This window comes from Aristolochia californica, unplaced genomic scaffold (assembly GCF_029961685.1).
Source record: "Aristolochia californica isolate CCGP_79_NKW_82.1479 unplaced genomic scaffold, dmAriCali1.0.hap1 SCAF_11, whole genome shotgun sequence".
Taxonomy (NCBI): domain Eukaryota; kingdom Viridiplantae; phylum Streptophyta; class Magnoliopsida; order Piperales; family Aristolochiaceae; genus Aristolochia; species Aristolochia californica.
The window spans coordinates 33,961,177-33,979,955 of record NW_027181782.1 but is presented as its reverse complement, the minus strand read 5'-3'; the positions used below and the strand labels follow the sequence as shown (position 1 = coordinate 33,979,955).

Below are 18,779 nucleotides of genomic sequence, written 5' to 3'. Positions count from 1 at the left end.
AAATAAAATAAAATAAATAAAAATTTTAATTATTTTTATTCTTAAAAATAGCTAGTGAAAATGACGTAATGATCAAATTCTCATTTTCTTTTATTTTCTGTGGATTCCAAACAGATCCTCTTCCTGATCTGACAACTTGACCTTAACTGTTTTTACTAAAATTCCCTAAAACATACAGAGGTCTCAAGATGAACTTGAGTGCTACCGAAAAAGAAGAAGAGTCAAACCGAACTTCAGTCCATCTATGCACTTCAACATAAATGCCTTCATTCCACTAGCTTAGAGAAAAAGTAACTGAATATAAATATCAAACATAGAAATTTATTGGCTTTTTTCCAGAATACATAGAAATTTTGTTGTCCCTTCTAAAATATCAGTTTACTCATCAGACAACTAATAGAGATCATTGCAACTACATTCATGGTGTTAAATTAGAACCGGACCTTTTACTAGTTCTTAGAGGGAGGATTCAAAGTGGAAACCAAACACTTGCATGAAAAATTTATCAACTTACAAAACTAATTGGGTTGTCTTAAAAGTTAATGAAATTAAAATATATGGGAAGTCTAATGGTAACATCCTACTTTGGTCAAATCTATGCTTGAACTCGGTTTAACCCGGTTAAATAAAAACTAGCCATCCTACCCGGTTGATAGCCAATTCGGTTTTAATAAAAATTTTATATGCTTAAAATACATGAAGGGTGTTTTGTCCTTTTATATATATATAACATGTTTGTCATATGTTTAATTTGAATTTTCTTAATTTTATTTTATATTAAAAGTTTAAACCATTTTGAAGGGAATTTTCATCATTTTAACCAAATTACATGAGTCCATTCTCTTTTCTTTTTTATGTTAGGTCCTTATCGAGAGTTTCCTTTTTTACTTTCACAATGAGAAATCATTGTCTCTGTCATCATCTTCTCCATAATCTCAGGCTGTGATGGATGATATGCTGGAAAAATAGATAACTTTAGTCCTACCTATTATTTCTATCTCTAAATTCATAGAAAAGAACATGTTGTTTTATTAGGGTGTGTTTAGAACATAAAAGTGATAGAAAAGAAAAAAAAGAAAAAAAGAAAAAGGAGTTTTTGTTCTCTTATTTAAAAGCCAATGAAAAATAAGAGAGAAAAAGGAAGAGAAACATAGATTCTTTTGGACGCAAAAGAAAAGTAATAATTTTTAAAAAATTAATGGACTAAAATTATATACAAGAACTAAAATATCTATAAGTATTAAAATATTATCGATAAAATTTTAATTATCAATTAAAATCAAAATATTTTTAAATTACTTTTAAAGATTGATAATATTATTGATTAAGGTGTTTGATCTTTCTTTTAGGTCAATTAAGTTATGCTGATTTTCATGACTCGATGAATTTAGCTCATAGAGAAAAAGGGAAGAAAACCCATTGGGAGAAAACTGGAGGAAGAAGGATTATGGAATTGATATACTTTACCCTCCCCCTGAAGCTCTATTTATAGATTTATGAAACTACTATATTACAATAATACCCCTAAACTTAGAATTAGGGTTTTAACCCTGAAACTTTAACTTAATTACATCAATGCCATCTTTATGTGATGACCCTTTATTTGTCATCCTGCCATCAATGTATGTGGGTCTATGATCCTTCTCTTAGATATGTGGGCCTTGAGCCCATCTTCTACATCTCTTGGTTACATGGGTCTTCCGTGGTCTTATGGGGTTGAGTCCATCTTCTAATATACTTGGATATGTGGGCCTTCCTTGGTCGTGTGGGCTTGGACTCTATCTTCGAACAAGATAATTATTATACATCAGTATGTTCCATTGCAAAGTCCTGGACTCTTATATGATAGTTTGTAGTTGAATAGTACTAAGTTCATCACAATACTCTCTTTATTTATTTTTATAATATTTATTTTTTTAGTTTTAAATGTAGGTTGGAGATCGAACCCGGCTAGAGCTTGAGCTCAAACTCAGTTAAAATTTTTGGGTTCTTGCTTGAGTTCAAGTTCAAAGTATCCAGATCAAGCCAAACTCGGACATACGAAGGTTCGAGTTTGGCTTAACTCGATGCCACCCCCTATACCTGCAGTATACTAAATTAGTAACCCAAGTCTTCTCTAGATGTTTAAATTTTTTAAAAATAATGGTAAATGAAGAATAGGGTTTCCTTAAAACTGTAAATCTAGATGAGGTGGAATCAAAGTTATCTGTTTATGAGGGTCTTGTTCATACGAATAGATGACCCTAATTCCATCTCAAATTATTGTCACTTTTGATGTTTCAACCACCAAAAGAGGCAATGGGGAAAAAAACAGGAGAAACCAATGATAGACATTGATGAATTTGTGGCTGTTCCACCACCTCACCATGTGCAAGTCTTCATCATTATGTCTTATCCTAAAGGAGAAGGGCCCCAAGCTGCACCAAAACAAACGTTGACACTTAATTGGAGTTTGATACTCACATTCTAAAACTATATACGAAATGAATGTAATTTTTTTATATCAGACAGATGAGAGAGGCATCTAAGTATAATAGGGCAGACAGGATATGCATAGTTTGTTAATCAATTTGGTCTTTGTTTCTGCTTTGATCACTCTGGTGATTTGTCACCGTTTGGAAGCTTCACCAGGCTGTTTTTGTCATATTTGTCAGTTTTTTCTTCAATTCTTGGAAGATTTTATTTTCTGAAACTAAAAAGATGGTAGTTAAGTATGGAAATCCATCTGTAGCCATCCTGTAATTCTCTTTGCAGATCATTTTGGCAATTACAAAGTGTTAGACTCAATTAATGATCTCAATCTCCATATATTTACAAAAAAATTAAAACCTAAAAAACAGAAAAAAATGAAGATGGGGGGTGCAAGAATCACCGCCACCACCATTACAGTATCTACAGAAAGAAGACGTGCTGTGAACCAAATCATCTTCAAGCTTTTCCTTCAATTCTGGCGTGTGTAAGACCCGCACAAGCATCAACAAAATCATTATCGATGAAATCCGAGGAGAAAACCTGCAATCGGTCGGCGCAGCCCTGAGCAAAAGCCTGAGCAATGAACAACCTTGCCCACCCATGAATCCTATCCGTCACCGGCTTCACGCAGACAACAGGATTGTCAGCCTGGGGCGTCACCGTGTTCTCCACCCTGTAGAAGAACTTCCGCGAAGACACTGGTTGCTGCTGGGACAGATGTTTCAGATTACTCTCGAACTTGGTCGACGGCAAATCGGTATCGATCCAGTTATCTTTCAGGTACCCAGAACTCCAGAGCAGACTCCCGGGCTTGGGCTGAGGAGAGTTCCTCGGCTTCCAGACGCAGATCACCCGTCCAGGGAGCAGCTCAGCGACTGTTTTGTGGAAAACCCGGTCATCCTGACGGATCAGAAGCTCACCCAGCTGCTCCTCCAAGAACGCGCCAAAGTTGGAGGGGTCCTGGTGACCGAACTCCGTTCGGATCTCCAGAATGACGATTTCCGACTGGGTCTCCGACAGGAACTTCTTCAAGTCCCCTATGACGACGTCGACGTTGTACGATTTGAGAATCCCATGACAGACCCGTCGATCTTCCTGCACTCGGATATCCAACAGGCGGGTACCCTTGACGAGCTGCCGGTAAATGGTGAGAGACTGGCATTGAGCGAAGGGACGGGAGACGAACCGGATACCGATCTTGTTCGTGGCCGAGTCGTGGGTCCCCGGCCAGACGATCTTGTAAATCTGAAGCTTCTCGGGGTCGAGAAGCGACATCCAGTTCTTGCGATCTTCTGGGTGGTAATCAGAGCCCGGGAATTCCGTGCCGGAATTGTTTCTGAGGTCGACGAGCGTCTTCTTCTCGGTGGAGATGGCCTGTCGTCGTTGTAGCTGCTTGGATACCTGAGCACCCATGGCGATGACGGAGTCTGCCTGCTGCGTGTGAGATTAAGAGGTTGCAGAGCGAGGGGAGGAGAATGCTGGGGTTCTGAATTTAATAAGTGATATGGGTGAATTTGGAGGAGAATAATACAGTAAGGAAGTCTGTAGCTGTAAATTGGAAAACAAAAACAAAAAATTCTTCTGCTTTGATTTCATTAATGCGTTGGGTTTGGTGGAATCGGGTGGAGTTGTATTATTATTGGTGGTGAAAATTTGGTCGTTTTCGGTGGTTGGAGATGAGAATGACGTGTCCGGTTAATCCCAGAATTGGATTGGCTGATACTGAAAATCCGTGAACCACTTGAATCCGGGTTGAGAATTGATCGAGAACCACGATGATATGACCCAACAAGTGGACCTTGACTCGTATTCAGTGGGGGCTGGTGGGCTATGCTAGGCCCAAGTGCTGATGGTAACCCCCACTGGAGTTGTTTTAATGTATGAGTTTAAACCGTGTATATATGGAAGGAAATAAATTATTCTGTATATATGAACTCCAAAAAGAAAATTAACCATTATCATTTCTAAAAATAGTTAGTGAAAAAAAAAATTTGACCATTATCATATTTTAATTAACTATTTTTAAAAATAATAATAATAAAATTCTCATTTTCTTTTCTTTTCGCCCTTAGAGAACGATCACACTCTATAAGCACAAAAAGTGTCTTTGTCTGAAAGTTGAAAACAGGGAAAAGACATTAAAATAGTGTTCAGGCATTCCCATACGACAAACCCAAGTAACCATGTGTTAAACATGTAATATTTAACTAAAGAAAGGAAAAAGTTAATAGCTTCATCAGATTCACAAGGACAATCCAAGGCCTGTCCATGGGTGTGTTTGCTACATGTATGGTGTACAAATACAAGCTCATTCTCAAAGAAGCAAAAGAATTAGTCCAAAACGATACAATGTCAGTAAGAAGTTTCTCATGGGTTACCACTGATCTCCCACTGATTTCCAGGGAGAAGACTGATCAGTCCAGAGATTCTCATTTTACTTCGACTCATTTTTTCTTTCTCCCAGTTTTTGACGCCCACAGAAAGTGATTACATCTTGCTTCTGGATTAGAAGGGGGTCCCTGATAGACAGAAGTTGGTAGTTCATTACCACCATTTTACAGAACAGAAATGAGCTAGACTTGACTAAGATATAACCAGAAGAAACACAAGAACTATTCAAACCATAGTTAGTTGCTTGAAGCTCACAATTAGAAAATATAATGACTTAAAAGCTAATCAACACGATCCGCCTGAGGTGAACATATGTTAACAACAATGAACATCAAAAGATGTATGCACTCAGCACTTCAAAGTAAATAGCTGGAACAGTCTATTGGGAAGTATGTGTGAAAAAGCATGACAAGAAAAAAGAATACCTCAGCACGAGCACAGACGTAAAACCCACGACCCAAATTTGGACCTGGTTTTTTCACCGACCTTTTAACACAAGGCTCACCATGACCTACACATAAGGTTATGCTCTTCTGCATAAATTGTTGGATTCTTTGCCACTCAAGTGATGCAGAGGTACTTCGATCCTTTTCAGAAGAACAATCTGTCTCTACCCTTTCTTGGTCTTGACAACAAGCATTTGTCTCAAGCTCATCTTGTTGGAGACTAAATTCGCTAACAGAATCAATCTCTGCTTTTGTTTTATCCACTTGACTAACTGAAACATCAACACTAACATTCGTCCCATCTTCTTTTTGTTGGAGACTACTCTCATTTATGGCACTAATCTCCTCAGTCACACACAAAGAATCCAGTTCGGCATTTGCTTTACCCACTTGACTGTCTGAAATATTAATACTGATATCTGTACTAGGTTTTCTCTTCTGAAAAAATGATTTTAGAGTTGGTTGAGAACATCCATGTCTACCTCTTTTCCTTTTACATCACCAGAAACCTGTAGTCTATATTTCTCCCAATCGTGCTCAGTAAGTGATCCAAAGGTGTTCGATGATATCTCCGAGCTACTGTTCTCCACTTCAGAACTTTCACTACCAATTAATTGGGAACCACTTTGATTGTTGTCTCCATGATGTTCTTGTCTTTTTAGTAGCAATGATACTACAAAAGAACAAAAGTTTCAGTGACCATGCAAACTGGATGAGGAAAGTAAACGTCAAGCATGTTGAAGAGACAATGCTGACCAATAGTCTGTTGCCGTCCTCGTACCTCAGCGTGCAGCCAAAGATGGAAGATTATGCACTGATAAGTCTGGTATTTCCTGTAGAAATATATAAACAGGTACATGATCTGAACCTTCTAATCTGACAGTTCTCCCTCCATTCCATCTGTGAGGTTTGCAGTACAGAAATCTGTTACACAAAATGAAGAAAAGAAACATATATGAATAAAGAAACTAATTCTGCCTACCTAGAAATGGAAATAGGTTTCCACCGCTTAAACTCAGTAAGTATCTCACACTCTTTCACATGACATCTTAAAATGTCATGATCTTCTAAGTCAGTCTTTTGATGTAAACATGGTCCACCAATGAGAATGTGATCAATTCTTGATCCATGATTCAGTTCTTCAGCGCCAGAACACTGTGACCAGCAGGTGTATGCTTCACTGTAAACAATTTTTGCAAAACATATTAGCTAATAATATGATTTTCATTTTAAGTAAATGAATTAAAAGTGGTCAACTTGCAAAGGCAATGACACAGAATTGCTGAGGCAATCTTGCCAAGCTATGAGCTACAATATAGACGAGAAGGGCTAGGACACAAATCTTGTCCTCAGTATGTAGGAGAACTAACATAACAATGCAAGCAGTGTTTTAATGCACTTGTACACAGGGACATGATTAGGTATTCCTTTACTGGTCGTTGTACTTGAAGGCAGCTAAAAAGATCAATGCACTTTCTATAAAAAATACATATAGGAGACAAGTAGCATCTCATAAACTCATTGAGAAGTGCACATAAAATAAATAACACCACATAAAGCAACTATGCACATGTGTAAAACCACTAACTTTGCAAGAGAAGAATCAGTAAGCCTACACTAAGGACAATCTTCTGCACTACTGGTGCTATCATTTGCAACTGTAGTGATGCAGCATACTGATTTTGCTTCTCAGGAGAACATGGGTAACGGCAGAATAATGACCTTTTTTTTTTTTGGAAAAGGATGTATATATTAACAAAAAGAATTACAAAGAAACAGGGAGCAAATCCCTAACAACAAGAGATTGAAAGGTGGCTCCTAACTTGGCAAGCACATCTGCCACCGAGTTAGCAGAATTGAGAAGCAATTTTAAGAATTTTCCAAAGAGAATCCCAATGCCGCCACAGCATGAGGGGGGGGGGGGAAGGACGCGTTTTCGCACCAACCAATTACCACATTTGAGTCCCCCTCAATGTGAAGAGGACCACTATAATTGTCTCAGAAAACACAAAGCCCATTGAGAAGACCTTGGAGTTCAGCTGTCGTTGAGTCAACAATGCCTAACGGACCAGCATACGACAGACACTGATTGCCTGAGGAATCCGAGATAATACCCCCAAAACCAGCCATTTCGGGATTACCTAGAGAAGAATCATCAAAATTTAACTTTAGGAAACCAGGCTCTGGGGGGGTCCATTCTTGCATGACTGGGATCTTGGTTCCACATCGCATCTTTGCAATGATGCTCCAATTATCACGGATAGATGAACCAGCAAAGGAGGAGAAAGGCTTCTTTGTAAGGAGCCATGCAGGGATCTGACCCTAAGAGCCTAAAGTTGTTAAAATGTCAAGGGTTATGGTCTGTAAGAGGTTTTATTATCCTATTTATGATAACGGTTTTAAATCCTTTATAAGGTCAATGGCAGCTAAAGGTATGTAGTGAGATTGCTCCGAGATATCATATAAATACATGAAGAGAAGAAAAGCACTTAAATTTCTGGACGTCAGAAATATAGCATGCTTACAGCTAGAAACCATTTTATTCAAATGTTCCGTTTATGCTCTTCATTTCAAGAAGCTTAAAATTGATTTTGATGGCAACTCAAAAGGCAAATCAGGCCTAGTAGGCAGTGGTGGACTGATCCCTCCTGATGCCAGATGATTTAAATTAAATTTTTGTGGTAGCTCAATAGGTGAGTTAATCCTGGTGTATGGTGGTGGAGAGATCCATGACAGCATGAGCAAGATCATTATTGCTTTCTCAAACATCCTACCCCACCCTCCCTCTTCCACACAACTCCGTCAATACTTCAATGAGATAGTAGACATTGCCTCTCAGGCTGGCATCACTAGAACACACTCCCTGTGGGAAGCAAACTATCCGTCGACTGCACTCATTTGGAACAGATTCCAGCAACAACTTATTGGTTGTTGTTGGTGAAGACACGATCTCTTTCATTCATACATAGTATTTTCTTCTTATATTTTTTTTTTTTTACTTATATTTCTCCATTTGTTGTTTTTACCTTTCATCATGACTAGTTTTTGTTCTTTACCAAGTAATCTCTGTCATGGGGCCCTATGTACTTTTTCCAATTCAGTAACACCCTTCATGCTACCGTAAGAAAAAGGAATAAGTAAATAAAGACTTAACATCTCTTAGTTTTCTGGTTTAATTGCTTGTCACCATGCATTGTTGCACTGTCTCATAGTATGGCTTGCTACACCTGTATTTTTGTATTTCAAAGATGTAAAACTTGGGGCTTATGTTTCAGAACCCAAGATTTACTTTTTGCCAGGGACTACTGTTGCGTGAAGAGGAAAAAGAGAACGGGAAAAAAGAAAACAATAAGATTAGTTGGAGGACAATGTTTATAACTATTAGACATTTGAATTATAGATGTATGTTTGCAAAATGATAACTACAGAGATTAACCAAAGTGGAGCAGCTTTAGGTCATAATCTTCTTCTAGCTGTGCTGTGGCATAATATGAAATATGGCTCAAAGTCAGGCAAATTTTTAAGGCCATTTCAACCCATTCTTCTATTAATCTTTTATTGATTAAATAAATTCAATCTAAAGAAAAAACAATAGACACATGAGTGTACCAGGAGCCAATACCATAAGGGATGCTTTGCTCTAAAAGCATCAACAAAAGGACCTCCATGTTCCACCAATAAAGACCGCATCCATTTCCTGAACCTAAATATAGTAAATAATAATCGTGTCAAGAGAAATTTCAAAGTATTCTGAAAATTTAACTGGTTTTGACCCCTTTGATTAAGATAGGTACTCATCTCTCTTGACTTTAAATCTGCATCCACAAGATTTTCATAGTATTCATACAATTTTTTGAGTGAAAAAAAATCCCATATTAAAAAGTGTTAAGAAAAATGATTAGGTACTAAAGTTAAGCAATAGGTCTCCTAAGTGGCTAGGCATTTTGGGATAGAACGAGGTTCAACCCAATAGTAGTATCAGAGCGGGTAGTACATGTGGCCCGAGGTCTAGTATGTGTTCCTCAAGTTATTTGTATAGTGTGGGCTCCATGAAGTAAGAGCCAGGTTATTTGTTTGTTGTGGACACGTTGCAGGCCCATTATATGTAAACCTGAACGTGAGGAGTAGTGTTGAATGGAAGAAGTCCTCCATTGAAAAGGGTTAAGAAAAATGACCGGGTTATTAGGTTGAGCAACAGGCCTCCTAAGTGGCTGGTCATTTTGGGATGAAACCGGGCTCAACCCAATACAATTAATCTAAACGACTAAGCTCTAAAATGTTTTCTGTGTATTTAGAAAAGAGTTTGATTTTCTTAAAGAATTACTTACAAGTTCTCCTCAAAATTGGGCCCTGCACCAGATCTGTCTATAGCAGCAGGTGCAATATTGAAATCACCTACCACAATAACCCTCTTTCCTTTGCTTAAAAAGATTCCCACTTTTTCTGTAAACAAAGTAAAGAAGCCACATAAACAAAGGAAATGGTAGTTAAGTACAGCATAAAACTTGTAGATGGAATGCGGAGTGGAATTAGATTAAATTATAAAATAACACTAATAAAACCATTTTCTGGAGATGGAAGCCAGGTTAATAGAACCAAGTACCTGTAAAACTTTGTAAAATATGAATTTAAAGCGAGTCCTCTCCTTATCATCAGGCTCTGCTCGAGGTCCATATATATTGAAAAGAACTGCACATTTCAAAGTAATATTTTTCTGGTTAACTGAAAAGGTGATTTCCTGCCCAATCAGGGACTACAGAACTAGGAGTTTTATTTTTTATTATTTTCTTTCTATCCCTTTTTGCTAAAAACTGGAGTCAGTCAAACATTATAACACATCATCAACTACAAATTGTAAGTCATCATTTTTTGTCTTTAGAAGCAGAACTTCTAGCCCTCTGGTAAGGTATTTTCCTCTCAACTCAAAAGATTTTCGACTCCCATAATTACAGAAGGGAATTCAGCAGTGGTGATCTCTTGGTTTGCAAAGAAAGCGCCTTCTCCGTGGAAGGTGAGACAGACCTAAGATGGAAAATTTCTCTCTTTGTTCTGGCAGGGAGATTATTTGGCAACACAAATTAAGATCAACAGATTCATATGCTGACCATTTGATGAAAGACGGAGTCTCTCACCACCATTTAGTGACCAGAAACTCTCCCCAGCTATAAGCTTTGGCCTATGGCCCATGTTTTTATTTTTACTTTTAAGCCTTAAGTTTTAAGTTTGTATTGTATGTTTTTTCACTAAGTAGTAGAGCTATTCGCCATTCTAAAAAAAAAAAAAAATCATCATTTTTTCTGTAGTCTCAGACTTCCTTGAAATTATTATGAATACAATTCTTATGACATAGTAAAGGTTTTTAATGTGCACAAACTGTATGACTTGAAAGAAGATGTTTTTACCGAGTGAATCCCCCTTGATAAGATGGACACTTACCAAAATGTCCATGATCTGTGATAATACAATGTCCCTCACTGTCAATCTTGATAAGATGTTGCCTTGTCACATTCTTTATGTCCTCGGCTTCTAAATTTAACTCAACTGAAAAATCTCTAGTAATGAAAACACTTCTTTTTGAAGATTCTAAGAGACCTGTGAAGCCCACTTCTGCTGCAACTGGTAATGCCACTTCATTACTGGAGAAAGCTGAGTTTACACGGCAAAAGGTTGCAACACCTACACAAGACACAAATTTCATTAAGGGCATGTTTGGAAACCACAAAAAAGAAAAGAAAATAAAAGAAGAAAAGGGGAGAGAAAGTCCTTTTCCAGTGTTTGGCAGCACTGATTTTTTAAGAGAAAAAAAATATATGAGAGCAACTTACTTTCTCTCTTAGTGAATGGAATTTCTTTGAAAAGAGCATGAAATTTGGAGAGAAAAGAAAAAAAAGAGAAATAAGAGAGAAAAATTTAAAATATTACTAATTTTTCTTTTCCCTTCCATTTTCCACGTGCATCCAAACAAAAGAAACTATATTTCTCTTCCTTTTTTTCTCTCATTTATCATGGACATCCAAACAAGAGAAAATAAACCTCTTTCATTTTTTATTTTTTTTTCCCTTCCTCTTCTCTTTCTTTTCTTTTCTCTCCACTTTCTGTATTCCAAACACCGCCTAAAAGAAGGGATGAATGGACTAACACAACTAAAATGAGACATCCAGTAGGTCACTAACATTTCCCCACGAAATATTAACTAACAAGGCATTATTTCAAGAGTAATTTAGCAATTAAATTACAATTTCTTCGGCATAGTGGCTTACCAGAGTATCCTACACATCCTTTTTCAGAAGAGCGAGTGCAGGAGAAAAAAGCTTCATACCCTCCAGCCGTAGTCAAATCTGCTGTTAGATCTTGTCTTGATAACTTAGTCTCCTGCCGTTAGTTACGTTAAAAATGAAAGAGCAAATACCACCACGAATGAAGGAACGGAAATTAGAAAGAAAGAGCCCGGAATTGTTTTTACAACAATCAGTCAGACATATACAGCGCAAAGATAAATTCAACTTTCCATAGCATTAACCACGTACATTGAAATGAAAAAAAAAAAACAAAAAAAGCAGCAAGCCCCATACAGAATTATTATATTCATGAGAAATGCGCTATACCATTCATCACTCCAGTCCTGGACGAGCAATTTCATCTCTAGCTTCATACAATACCATAAAAAGAGTAGGGCCTCACCCAAATCATTTTGACAATCGGACTATAAAAAAACAAAGCATTAAATATAATTTCTCAGTCGAGAACCACCCAGAGGAAACGAATCTCTGAGACTAAGAAATAAAATTAAAGAGAACGTGAGACCTGAATGCAAATGACATCAGCTTCGAGGGAGTTAAGGAGTTTGAGGAGAGAACCAAATTGAGTGACGCGTTGTCTCAGGCTGTTCACATTGTATGTGACGATCTTCATTTTTCCATTTGAACTGCTTCAAAACCAGATACACAAAGACACCCTCCCGTCCATATTAAATATCCTTCTTCCAGAGAAAAAGCATAGTTCCTCTTCCTTCTTCTCGAAAGCAGAATTCAGAGTGGCGAATCGGCAAGGGCTTGCAGCCAGCGCAAGCCGCAAGGACTATTTCATAGTTACAGTAACACCCTACAAGACCGTTCACTAAATTTTGAAAAATAAAAACAAAATTATAATTAGCCGATTACCTTACTCTCCATTCACGGCAAAAGAAAGAAATTCTCCTCTATTTCTGGTCAATCATATAATGTCAAATTGATGTAAACATATCAATTGAAATACATGGTTACACAGCTCGACTCTAGTGAAATCTAGGTTGAGTTAATTGCAAGGGTCTGACCCAACCCAATGAGTTATAAGAATTCATGCAAGGGTGTGTGAGTCTGACCCAACCCACTGTGTGTGCCTGTTCACCATCCAAAAGCGCACAAGCTAGAACCACTAAAAAGGCCTTGAGAGGCAAAGGCACAGCAGAAAAAAGATGAACAAGAAAACATGCAAGGAAGAATTTGTGAAAAATGGAGGCATAGAGAATTGGGGGAGCAAGGCGGCTCTGTTTGCTTTGTCATCTCTATTTTAGTCTTATGAGAGACACCCTTCATTTGATGAACCAGTCCAAACTATTAATAGGTATACAAAAACTCACAGGCTCCAGAAACTGTAGGAATTGCAAGCTCTTTTTGTCCTTCAAAGCAAGAAAGTAACTTTTGACTGACGAGTGTGGAGAAGTTCTCAATGGTGATGCTTTTTTACCTGGTGCAATACCAATAGGATTGATTTTTCCAAATTCAAGATCCATGCTATCAGCTGCATGATGCACTCCCTCATGTATATGAGAAATAAGAAATTGATCAAGGTTTCTTCTCATTCTTTGAATCAGTTCGGGTTTGTTTGGAACCCCTAGAAAACAAAATGAGAATTTGATTATTTTTATTCTCAAAAATAGATAGTGAAAATGACATAATGATCAAATTCTCCTTTCATTAACTATTTTTGGGAATAATAATGGTCAAATTCTCATTTTCTTTTCTTTTCCATGGGGTTTCAAACAGACCCTCTTCCTGATCTGACAACTTGACCTTAATTGTTTTTACAAAAATTCCCTAAAACATACAGAGGTCCAAAGATGAACTTGAGTGCTACAGAAAAAGAAGAAGAGTCAAACCAAACTTTAGTTGGTCCTCAGTTCATCTGTCCACTTCAACATAAACGCCTTCATTATAATGCATAAAAGCAATACAAAAAAATGCCTCGATTCCACCAGCTCATCAAATAACGATCAGAGAAAAAGTAACTGAATATAAATATCAAACATGTTATTGGTTTTTCCAGTGGATCTTTTCTCATGGCAACAAATGAAACAAATGCAATACACTGATAAATATTAAACTTACGGAATACATAGAAATTTTGCTTTCCCTTCTAAAATATCAGTTTACTCATCAGACAAATAATAGACCAGTGCAACTACATTCATGGTGTTATGATTGACTAAGATTTTATGGTGGTTGTCAAAGCCACCACAAGGCAGCTCCCTCAACAGACTAGGGAACAGCTACAAATCTGCTACACAATGTAAGAAATCAGAAAGACTGGATCCAAGCAGAACAATAAAATGGAACAAAAATAAAATCCTTGCTAAAATCTATCAAACACAAAGGCTAGCAGTAATCAGCAAACCAAAACGAAGGAAATTTCTGATCATTTCACAGTTCAGAAACGACAAAAAAAGAAAAGAAAAGAAAAGAAAAGAAAAAAGAGGTAAAATCTGAAGCATAAAAAATATGAAGGCCTCAAATTTCTTATGTGAATTAACATAGTTTTCTAGCTGAAACTGGTCTAGAAATGATTTAAAAAAACACTGTAGTTACAACAAATAGGTTAAAGATATGTTTGAATTGTGATTAATTTATTAAACAATAGGAAAACCCAACAAAGGAAGAGGAAGAAGACAAAGCTCAAGCCTCACAGAAAGGGGGAAGGGAGCTGCCCACAACAAAATGTTGATAGGTAACTCCTGTTCTAGGCTAAAGAATCACTAACACAATTAGCGTCTCTTAAATAGTGGGTCCAAGAGACCCCCAAGAGATACAATAATTCACAATTTCTTCAAATAAATGCCCCAACCACAAAGGCCAAAGAGAATTTTCTTTCATCAAGCAGATCACAATAACATAAAATAATGCCAAACAGAATAAAATTAGGTTAAAAAAATTTAGCATGAGAAAAAAAAAGTAATATCATTCAGCTCTATATGCATATAGATGTAGATGGTGATAACCCTAATTGAAGCAACTTCTTTAAGGATAAGAACAATTTATATTGCACTTTCCAAAAAAGAAAAAAGAAAAAAAGAAATAAAAAGAAAAGAAAAGAGTGAAGGTTGAAATACAAATCAGAGTGTATGATAGGGAGATTGAGAAGAGGAATTGTTGACACAAAATTTAAATCCCAAAACTCTTAAATAACTGCCAACAAAAAAAAATCTCAAGTCAAAGAGTACATGTTTTTTAATAGACTGAAACACATTATCCAACATCAAAATTTTGAAGGGAAAATACTTGCCTTCAGCCACAGTGGAGGATTTGCTGTAAATATGAAGCTCAGCCGCAGTTAAAGAGGCAAAATGGCTGGATTAGAGGCAAAAAGCAGCAAAAGCAGTAACTAGCTTTGATTGAGAGCATAATGACTTATCTCTAGCATCACTGAATACAACCATCATTTTCTAATATTTGATGCAAAAAGACATGCTTTGCATTCACAGTAAATTTGATATAACAATCTCCGAAGCCTTTTTTTTTTTTAAGAAAAGTGGTAACCAAATTACCTTGTTACTGTCAAAAACTGAATTTCCATCTTCCTGATTACCATCACTGTTTATGTGAAAATTCCCAAGGATTATAAATTATACATTTTTTGGATCAGTTACAAGGAATAACTCCCATCCCCTCAAAAGAGAAAATCAATTTGAAAACTTGGTTTCGGCTTGTCAAGTGAACAATTTCCGGCTAACAGTAATAAAATGAAAAGAATGACTGGATACTTCTATCAAATTCTTTTATATCCTGCTGGTCTAACAATGAATGCTTTTGAGCTTTGGCCTTGCACTAAACATCTGCTCAGTCAATTATGTGATACATGCAGATCAACTTCTTGCATCCGCATGATGTGAATCCCATAAGCGAGCTCCAATTGGAAGCTTTTCTGGCAAGTCATGGAGATCAACCTGTGAAGGAGAATTCTCCACATTGAGATAATAAGATACTGTTGGGTTCACCATCCAGTGGAACCCTGTCTATTCATTCATCACGTATATGAGCGTCAAGCTCTATTTGATCAGCTAACAGTTCCAAGATTTCATATATCTCTTCTTTTAAAGGATGAAATCTATCTTCCATACTAAATGAATACACTTTATCCTCCACTTCTATCCAACTTACTCCCGGTACTTTTTTCACTAGCCTCTCATTCATCAACTTCCTCACCCTCTCTACATTACTCCACTGACCTAGCTTTGCATATATGTTTGACAGTGCCATGTATGCTATGGGAGATTGAGGTTTAATTTCAAGAAGCTTTTCTGCCGCTTTCTTTCCCAATTCAATGTTACCTTGAATTTTACAAGCTCCAAGTAAAGCATTCCAAACTTGCCAATCTGGTTCTTGTGGCATTCTGTGAAGCCAATCCATCACTTCATTGAACTGACCAGCACGGCCCAAAAGATCAATCAAACATGAATAATGTTCTAGGTTAGGAATAAAACCATGTGTTTTTATGGATTCAAAAATTTGAATTCCTTCATCTACTAGACCCGAATGACTACATGCAGTTAAAACTACAACAAAAGTTATTTCATTAGGCTTCAATCCCACTCTTAGCATTTCCTCGAATAACTGAATAGCCTCTTCTCCTAGCCCATGGTGTGATAATGCAGATATCATGGTATTCCACAACACAATATCCTGTTTTCTAGTAGTTACATGGAAAACCAGTTTAGAACTTCCCAAGTCCCCACACTTCGAGTACATGTCCAGGAGGGTACTAAGAACTACAACATTAGGAGTAAATAATGTCCTGATCATATGAGCATGGATTTGTTTCCCAAGCTTCACAGAAGTTACAGAACCACATGCACAAAGGCTACTGCTATAGGTAAATTGATCAGGTTTGTAACCCTTTTTCATCATAACAGCAAACAGCTCGAGTGCCTTAGATCCCATTCCATGCTCTGCATAACCTGCTATCAAAGCAGTCCAAGAAATTGCATTCTTCTCTGGCATCAGATCAAACAATCTATGTGCAGAGCTCAAGTCACCAAGCTTGGCGTAGCCAGAAACTAGTGTAGTCCAAGACATAACATCTCTAAACTGCATCTCATCAAATAATGCATGTGCGTGACCAATCCACCCGCATTTGGCATATCCATCAACTATTGAGCTCCCAAGTACCAAATTTGAGAGGAAACCAGAAACTAATACCTGGCCATGGCCCTGACTTATGAGGACAACGTCCTCCATCTTCACACATGCAATCAACATTCCCGCAAAAGTAAATTGATTATACCCAACAGACGATTGACGCAAATGAGTATAAAACTTAATAGCCTGCACCAACATAGCATTTTGTGCAAAACCAATAAGCATTGTGTTCCACGAAACAATGTCCCTCTCGGGCATTTTGTCGAACAATGAATTCGCTTCTTTCACCATACCTACTTTTGCATAGCCTGAGAGCATAGCATTCCAAGTGAAGACGTTTTTCACGTGCATTCTATCGAACAACCTTCTGGCTTCATTAAAGCTGCCGCAATGGAAATAAGCGTACAGCAGATGATTATATAAGAAGCTTTTTTGATGTTTGAGACCAGTGAGTTTCAAGAAAAGATGAACCCATTTGGTATGCTGGAGAGATTCAAGGACCCCACAACTACGCAACAGAGAAGACAAAGATCGAGAGTCTAATCGAATTCCTTTACGCGCGAGGAGTTGCAGAGAGTTGACAGCTTGTGAGAGATGACCCTGAGAACAGAAGTCGAAGAAGGCTTGGACGAGACAGATACGGTGGTATTTCTTTGATTCACTCCGAATACGATTTGGGGAAAGAATAGATGGCATCGCGGGATGAAATGGTTACATGTTCTCATCGTCTAAACTTTACTGCTCGGTCATTATTCCCTTCAAGCCGCCGCTGGCTCGACCGGCCGACTTCCCGCAAGAACACAGAAGATGGTACCCACGGCAACTGACGTCAGTTGATCTCCATTTTCAACTGATGTATCATACGAATGGCATTGACGATTGAGAGAAGCTGGGGGACCAAATATGTCAGCTCATACATTTTTAGTGCAATTCTCCTTCCAGAATTCCGTCCCCTGCTTCACCTTTAATGACTAACAGCAAACTTGAGCATGGTTATAGCCAGTGATCACCAGTAAAGATTCTTCAATGTTTCAAGTTTTAACTTCAGCGCAAAGATTCAGATTGCAATCGCAAGAAATTTGAGGTGTTCCATTCAGCTAACTCCAACTGAAATAGAAAAAGGGTCTGAATCTCAGTCAAAATCAGACATTTGAAGCATAGAGGACAAGTGAAGATTAACGAACCTCAATATGAAGGAAATTAGGAACTCAAGCAATCACTCAGTACCCAGTCGAGAGCAATATCACATCACCATGTCCCTGCGACTCAAATTTAAAAAAATCACAAAAAAGGGATGAACCACGCTTCATTTTTACTTGTAATGATTTAACGAATGAAATTGAAAAGTCTGAGCAACCTTGGACAATCACCCCTTTCTTTGTCTATAGAGAAGGGAAAAGAGGTGAGCAGTCAATTTTAATAAATTAAATAAATTTTTATTTCATGTATAATGCACTCAATCATTTTTTACAAAAATATGGTTTATACATAAAAGAAGAAGTCGATATCGACATAATTAAAGACAATTACAACACGAAAGTAATTTAGATGTATTAAACAAACAAAGGAGAAAATTATTGAAGACCGTATATGCGATTATAAGACCATGAGACAACAAAATTATGACGTAGTTTTGATAAATTATGACTTCAAAATTATTGAGACCGTCCTAAATCGATGCAATTATTATTATTGTCTACGTATCCTACTTTCTTGCCTTTGTCATCTCTATGTATGATTTTGATTTCGTTAATTTGATATGAAATATTCAGTAGTAAGGTGATGTTTTTTATTTTTGACTTTGTACATTAGTTTAATAAATAATTATTACAATAAAATTGTTTGGCTGAAAAAAAGTCATAGATGCCATTTCTTCATCTTTTGTTATCTTATTTACTTAAATATCTTGATCACATAAAATTTGATTACTACAACATGTGGAATTCTTCATTATAAGTTACCTCTTACTTGTGCTTATTCTTCTACTTCTCTCCTTCAAGTTGGGGACCACTTTTTTTTTTCAGTCAAGAGACCCATCTTCCACAAAATAAATTTTGAGAGAAGAAAAATCACTCTAGTC

The 18,779-nt window shown here is 37.1% G+C and overlaps 2 protein-coding genes and 1 pseudogene across 2 annotated transcripts; all 3 read right to left on the bottom strand.

Annotated features, from left to right (window-relative positions):
- Nucleotides 1-2,726: 2,726 nt before the first annotated feature.
- LOC137944108 (uncharacterized) lies at nucleotides 2,727-4,024 on the bottom strand. Its single transcript, XM_068789640.1, has one exon. It carries the CDS (start codon nucleotides 3,883-3,885, stop codon nucleotides 2,929-2,931), a length of 957 nt encoding a protein of 318 aa, XP_068645741.1. The 5' UTR covers nucleotides 3,886-4,024; the 3' UTR covers nucleotides 2,727-2,928.
- An 843-nt stretch (nucleotides 4,025-4,867) lies between these two features.
- On the bottom strand, nucleotides 4,868-12,262 carry LOC137943829 (DNA-(apurinic or apyrimidinic site) endonuclease 2-like; annotated as a pseudogene).
- A 2,864-nt stretch (nucleotides 12,263-15,126) lies between these two features.
- On the bottom strand, nucleotides 15,127-17,972 carry LOC137944626 (pentatricopeptide repeat-containing protein At2g21090). The gene is made up of 2 exons (XM_068790326.1): nucleotides 17,884-17,972; nucleotides 15,127-17,806 (listed from the first exon to the last, which is right to left on the bottom strand). The coding sequence occupies exon 2, from the start codon at nucleotides 17,393-17,395 to the stop codon at nucleotides 15,581-15,583; it is 1,815 nt and encodes a 604-aa protein (XP_068646427.1). The 5' UTR covers nucleotides 17,396-17,806; nucleotides 17,884-17,972; the 3' UTR covers nucleotides 15,127-15,580.
- Nucleotides 17,973-18,779: the final 807 nt, after the last annotated feature.

What these genes read in the sequence shown, in the direction of transcription:
- LOC137944108 (XM_068789640.1), bottom strand. Translation starts at nt 3,885, where the DNA reads ATGGGTGCTCAGGTATCCAAGCAGCTACAACGACGACAGGCCATCTCC.
- LOC137944626 (XM_068790326.1), bottom strand. Translation starts at nt 17,395, where the DNA reads ATGCCATCTATTCTTTCCCCAAATCGTATTCGGAGTGAATCAAAGAAA.